This window comes from Mesoplodon densirostris, chromosome 1 (assembly GCF_025265405.1).
Source record: "Mesoplodon densirostris isolate mMesDen1 chromosome 1, mMesDen1 primary haplotype, whole genome shotgun sequence".
Lineage (NCBI taxonomy): Eukaryota > Metazoa > Chordata > Mammalia > Artiodactyla > Ziphiidae > Mesoplodon > Mesoplodon densirostris.
Genome location: NC_082661.1, coordinates 35,606,413 through 35,612,716, shown reverse-complemented (window position 1 = coordinate 35,612,716; position 6,304 = coordinate 35,606,413). Strand labels below are relative to the sequence as shown.

The 6,304-nt window shown below is 50.3% G+C and overlaps 1 protein-coding gene across 2 annotated transcripts; it reads left to right on the top strand.

Moving 5' to 3' along the window:
• The first annotated feature begins 879 nt into the window (after positions 1-879).
• HHEX (hematopoietically expressed homeobox) lies at positions 880-6,003 on the top strand. Of its 2 annotated transcripts, none has more exons than XM_060114186.1 (4): positions 880-1,272; positions 3,386-3,564; positions 3,762-3,812; positions 5,538-6,003. In XM_060114186.1, the coding sequence occupies exons 1-4, from the start codon at positions 909-911 to the stop codon at positions 5,745-5,747; spliced, it is 804 nt and encodes a 267-aa protein (XP_059970169.1). In that variant the 5' UTR covers positions 880-908; the 3' UTR covers positions 5,748-6,003. The 2 variants fall into 2 exon arrangements, with proteins under 2 accessions (XP_059970169.1, XP_059970126.1); XM_060114143.1 differs by having other exon boundaries at positions 5,535-6,003.
• The last annotated feature ends 301 nt before the right edge of the window (positions 6,004-6,304 follow it).

The window sequence follows — 6,304 nt, the reverse complement described above, 5'->3', positions numbered from 1 at the left end:
GATAGGGGACAGGGAGCAGCCCCCACTGGGTCAAAGAAGACTGCACAGCTTCTGCCTGGCGCCGTAGGATCCTGGCCTTCCCTTGATTCCTGCCCGAAGGGACTTCTGCCAGCGTCCCCGGGGAAGTGGCTGAATCCCGGAGCCCACAGATGAAACGCTAGAGAGCAAGAGTCCGCATCACCTTAAGTCTAATCGTCCTTACCACGCTGGGACGCAGGCAAGGGCCGTGTATCTCTCTCCTTGGAGTTGCCCCGGGAACCCAGGGCACTCTCTCCCGCTACGAGCACTCCCGAGACGCCCGGGGCAACAGCCAATGCTACCGTTACTCCAGGGAGCGCGCTGACCACGGAGGGTGCTCTCAGGCCTGCGAAGGCGCGACCCGACCAGGGGCATCTACGCCTGCGGGGCCGGAGTCCAGTCGCCCCTTGCCTGGGCCGGCTACCGTCTCCCCGGTCCCGGGCCTGGACCAGTGCCCCCGAGTTTCGGCGGAGATGCCTCGCCGCCGGGGCTAAGGCCGCTTGAGGCCGCCTTCCAGGTAGCTGCTTGCCTCGCGCCTCGCCTGACGGACGCGGCCCTGGGCTTCCTTCGAGGGCGTCCCAGGGTAGGGTGCCTGGAGCCCCGAGCGTCGGCGGCGAGGGTACAGGCGGGCTCAGGGTCCTAACAGCCTGGGAGCAAGCGCGTCCCGGGGGCGGGGACCTCGACCGGCGGGGGCGGGCCAAGGGTGGGGGCGGGGGACGGCTCCGGGGGCTCCGCGCCATTGGCCGCAGGGCCCAGCGGCAGGAAGGGGCCAGAGAGCGCGGCCCCACCCCGCGGTCGGCAGAGCCTATAGCCGGGAGCGCGGAGCGCGGATAAATGTAGCGCCGCGGCGCGGGCGGTAGCTCTCCGAGGGCCCGGAGCGCGGCGGAGCCATGCAGTACCCGCACCCCGGACCGGCGGCAGCGGGCGCCTTGGGGGTGCCGCTGTACGCGCCCACGCCGCTGCTGCAGCCAGCGCACCCGACGCCCTTCTACATCGAGGACATCCTGGGTCGCGGACCCGCCGCGCCCACCCCCACGCCCACGCTGCCGTCCCCCAACTCCTCCTTCACCAGCCTCGTGTCCTCCTACCGGACCCCGGTATACGAGCCCACGCCGATCCACCCCACCTTCTCGCACCACTCCGCCGCCGCGCTGGCCGCCGCCTACGGACCCGGCGGCTTCGGGGGCCCTCTGTACCCCTTCCCGCGGTCGGTGAACGACTACACGCACGCCCTGCTCCGCCACGACCCCCTGGGTAAGGCGGCCGGGGTCATGGCGGGGCCGAGCCCGGGCGGCGGCGAGAAAGGCGCCACCCGGCAGGTGGCAGCGCCCAGGAGGCGGCGGGGGCGGAGGGGAGGCAACAGAAAGTTGTGGCAAAAGCGATTGAAAAGCGGCTGTCGGGTGCGCGCGGGGGACGGCAGGCGCGGGCCCCGGCGGCGGGCAGCCCAGTCTGCCCGCACCATGACTCAGATTGGTTTTCCTGCACCTTGCAGGCGTCCGGGCGCGCGGGCCCGGGCTGGACCTCGGGCGCTGCCGCTGGGGCCGGCGGCTGGAGGAGTCTTGGGGTCGCGTGTCCCGGGTGGGGCTCCCTTAGCTGGAGGGACTGGGAAGGGAGAGCCAAAGCACCCCGGGCCGCCCCTGCGGGGCAGGGATAGCTGCCGGGCCGGGGTGGTTACGGGGCTGGACCTGGTTCAACAAGCTTGTGCAGTGAAAGAGCCTGACCCTTTCCGTTCATACAGGAAATCTTGAGTTCTCGATAGGAGTAAATCTGGTTTCAGAAGCTGTTAAGTGTTTTCCTGGCTGCATGAAGCAGACCCTTCCCCCGGAGTAGTGCACGCTGCTGATTATTTTATCGACATCCTCAATACAGACAAATTCAGGAAACACTCGACTTCTGATAGCCGGGATCCGTTTTTCTGATATTGTTCATTTCCTCTGTGTGGGATGTGACTTTATGGCAGCTAAAATAACCAGTTGCTTCCCTTTTTTTTTTTTTTTTTTTTTTTTTTGAGGCTGTTTTGCCCCAGTCTGAATCCTGACGTAAGCAAAATCTCGAAAAAACAACATTGCCAACTTTCAAAGCATTTAGCGCTGGCCTGCAGACCCATAGACAGACGGACGGACTGACCCACACGTCTTTGGAATAGGAAGGGCAGTGCGGACACGTTGGCCGTATAGAGTTTGCGGGACTTGTCCCCTCAGTGCGTGGCCTAAGAAATAAGCCACCCGTGATCTGCGCTCCGGGTGGCCCTTGGTGCTCCCGGGTAAATAAAACGGGGCTCCTTGCCTTGGGCCACCAGGGTTTTAAATCTACTCTGTTATTGGCAGCTTCTGCAGGCACCCTGGAGACAACTAACATATTAATTAATTGACATTTTAATGTCATCAATATTATGGTGTGGCCCCTCACTCAGTTCTCCACCTTCCTTTTTCATCGCTAGAGAGATTTGGGGGGGATTATATTTTAGTTCTTTTTTTTTTTAAGTTATTATGTTGTGTTTTTGATTCCATTCTTGAGGGTTTGATGGCGCAGGCCCGGTGCGGCTGTGTTTGCCTTCTGGGCCCCGAGGGGGACCCTTAGCCAGGCCGGGCCTGGGGGCAAACGTTTTCACAGAGCGCGCCCTGGGTTTCCTTGGGTTACTGCTGGGACTGTGCAGGAGGAAGCAAAGGGTTTTTCGAGATAGACCAACAGGAAACACATTGACGGAAATGTTGCCATAGCCCACGGGGTGGCTCTAACTGGCCGCCCCCACCGGCCGGGTGTGAAATCAGAGGAGGCCCGGCGCCCTCCAGCCAGGATGGGAAGCTCCACGCGCCCTGAAGCTTGCTCTTGGGCCGGAGGGCTTCCGTTGTAGCCAGGCCGCTGGACCCTGGCAGCAACGCCTTGGCTAGCGTGACAGACCCACTCTTCCCCAACCTATTTGGAAAGTATTTGGAAAGTGCAGTTCACTAAGGGAGAGGACTTCTCTGCAGGTCCTCTGGACTAAAAAAGTTGTGTATAAATTTTGAGAGCGACTGATTAAAGCGGATCATGGTATTTTAAGCTCAGCCTAGAGTCGGTGTTCTTTTGGGGATCAAAATGATTGTATCTAGCCATGGGTGTGATGGTGGTGTGTGTCTGTGAGCATACACGTGTGATCTTTGTGCACATGCCGTGTAGGTGTGTGACTTTGGATGTTCCTGTGTCTGTGGGTATGATGTGTATTGGTGGGAGGGTGTTGGGTCCACATCTCAGGGGGCATACGTGAATGTGTCTGCTTGAGTGTCCCGTAGCCTCCCCTCCCATTCTTTGTCATCCCCAGGGCAGGCAGGTCCGGGGTGGGCCACGCTGCTTCAGGGCCCTCACTAACCGTCGCTTTTGCCCGCAGGCAAACCCCTGCTCTGGAGCCCTTTCCTGCAGAGGCCTCTGCATAAAAGGAAAGGCGGCCAGGTTAGGTTCTCCAACGACCAGACCATCGAGCTGGAGAAGAAGTTTGAGACCCAGAAATACCTCTCCCCGCCCGAGAGGAAGCGTCTGGCCAAGATGCTGCAGCTTAGCGAGAGGCAGGTGAGCTCGCTCGCGGGGCGCAGGCAGGCTCCTGGGGCGGGGGTTGCGGGGCAGAAGGGAGACAGTGGAGCCACCGGGAGCTCTGGCGTGCCTGGATCGCTGGTTGGCTCAGCAGCTCCTGAACGGCTTCTCCCCTCCTCCCCAGGTCCCTCGGGATTCTGGGCTCCTGGCAAGTTTTCTTTCTGTCTTTCCTGTAGGTCAAAACCTGGTTTCAGAATCGACGCGCTAAATGGAGAAGACTAAAACAGGTATTGACATGGCTCTGTTTCTATGGAAATATTTTTATCATGTTATCTCAATGCGAGGCCTGTTACAGGTTGTATGCAAAAGTCATTTGAGGGACTATTTAACCTCTTCACCTTGATTAAAAAGGCAAATAGTCCTGCTGAAATCCAGGATGAGTTGTTCAGGCGGCAGTAATGCTAAAAGCACCTAATGCGGTTCCTATATCAATTATGCTTGGGTTTTCACACACTGGCTAGTAAAACTCCCAGCTAATTGTTTTATAAACCCCATATGTTGTTTATCTAATTAACGCAGGAAAGATAAAGTAATTGACAGTAAATGACTTAAGCAGTTATCTTTGGGAGAAAATTGTTTCTTTTATTTACACAGCCACAATAAAACTAGGCAGAGCTCAAGGGTAAATATAAGGAAATAAACACTTTTAAGTCTTGTTTGCACTGTTTTTTAGAAGAATTAAATAGCAAAGTGTTAAAAAATTATTTTCCCTCTAATTCTAGCTCTTAAAATGAATATAAAAACAGTAAGAGAATATCCAAGCCTGTTTGAAAGGCAGCTTAAACTTTCTAACAGTCTTTCTTCCAATGACCTTGTTACGCAATATGTGATAAAAAGTAAAGGCTAATTCAGTTTTTAAAGAAGCTCTGTTGACTTAAAGCTAAAGATTTGTTTTTGATGTCCTAATCTGGATGTCTTCTCCAAAGTTATCTGACAAATGCTGAAATTTTCATTTGCCAGTCTATATACGGTTTATAATAAATGAAATATTTTTGAAACAATAATGAGTGGGGAAATTGAAAGCAGTATGCATTTTAAAATTAGCGATAAATTTCAGATTCCCTCTCAATATCTGACCTTGTGACTTGTTACATAGCTGTAAGCTTGGTAAATCTATTATTCTATAATCTTGCTTTAGAAAAAAAAAAAAAACCTTAGCAGTGTACCATAATATTTCCTCATAGTGTCTATGTGCATTTTAGACAAAAACAGGATTAAAAATTTACTAACTTATTTGGTTCTTGGTCAAAGGTAGTTTACCGGGGACTTTAAAAACAGTGGTTCCTATGTAATATGGGAATATTTTCCAGAAACTTCCCCCAGATTTTAAGTAAATTATATTTGTCTCCCTTTCCAGTTAGCAACATTCTTCAGTTCTGCATTTTTTTCTTTGCCATGATTGTGTAACTTGCTACACATATTTATGTGTGTATATGTTTGTGAACTTACTCCAGAAAATGCATAAAAAAAGGATTCAATCTAATAATTTTGAAACTTTATCCTTAATTCACTATTTAGCATTCATATTTTTTTAATGTCTGAAGACTTTGTTAATTGGCAAGGCTTAAATGTTTGAAGAATAAAGATAGTGTGTATCTGTAGTGATCGAATTTCTTTTTCTCCCTAAACTTTTAAGAACCTTGAGACCATGGGTCTGGGCTGGAGTTAAGCCTTCATTTGACCTAACACATATACATTTATATTTGTGATTGGTTGTTCTTATCTGGCAAGAGTATGATCTTTCTCTGAATATGACAGGAACTTTATTTCTTCCAAAGTGAGAAAGAAGCACAAGTATGTATTTTCTGAATAAAAATATTAAACCTGAGAGCAGTTGATAAACTAAAAATTAAAAAGATGGTAGAAGATGAAAAGACATTTGATTTATGTCTCTCACTTCTTCATATCTCATGATCCCACCAATATCCATTTTCCTCCTCTTCATTCAGGAGAACCCTCAAAACAATAAAAAAGAAGAACTGGAAAGTTTGGACAATTCCTGCGACCAGAGGCAAGACAGTGAACAGAATAAAGGTGCTTTGGATAGCTCTCAATGTTCGCCCTCCCCTGTCTCCCAGGAAGACCTTGAATCAGAGATTTCAGAGGATTCTGATCAGGAAGTGGACATCGAGAGTGATAAAGGCTATTTTAATGCTGGATGATGACCACCGACATTGGCATGTTCAGAAAACTGGGCTTTGGAATAACATTTGCTACAGAAAATCTCCATAGATGAACTGGAAAACTATATGAGAAAGGGAATCAATTTTGGGTATTCTGGAAACCTAAAATGTGTGGTGCACTGGCTAAATAACAAACACATTGGAACCTTAATTTTGACTTAAATAGTTTATGAACTGATTTTAGATTGTATGATAAAGGGACTCTTCACTGATTAAATTCGCCCCCTTTTTAAAAAGTAACTTGTTTTTTCTATTTATAAAAAGTAATTTTGAACTTTTTTGTTAAATTTTTAAGTTATAGCTTTAAAGATTTTAATAGGAATTTCTTGTAACCTGTTTCTACATCCCACTTAATGGAAAAGTAAAGGGACATCCCAAATCCAGAGGTATGCCTTGGAAAGGGGGCCCACAATTCAGGCAGCCTTGTAATATTTTAAAGGAAACATTCCTTACTTTTTTGTTACATTCTTACACTGCTGCCTTAAACCAAAAACCATCTCAGAGCTCTTGTCTCGGGGATGTATGTGTTCTTTTCA

Bases quoted from the DNA above. Each gene is read 5' to 3' on its own strand.
- HHEX (XM_060114143.1), top strand. From the start codon at position 909: ATGCAGTACCCGCACCCCGGACCGGCGGCAGCGGGCGCCTTGGGGGTG. The intron at 1,273-3,385 runs GTAAGGCGGCCG...TTTTGCCCGCAG, and splicing joins GCTCCGCCACGACCCCCTGG to GCAAACCCCTGCTCTGGAGC. The intron at 3,565-3,761 runs GTGAGCTCGCTC...TCTTTCCTGTAG, and splicing joins TGCAGCTTAGCGAGAGGCAG to GTCAAAACCTGGTTTCAGAA.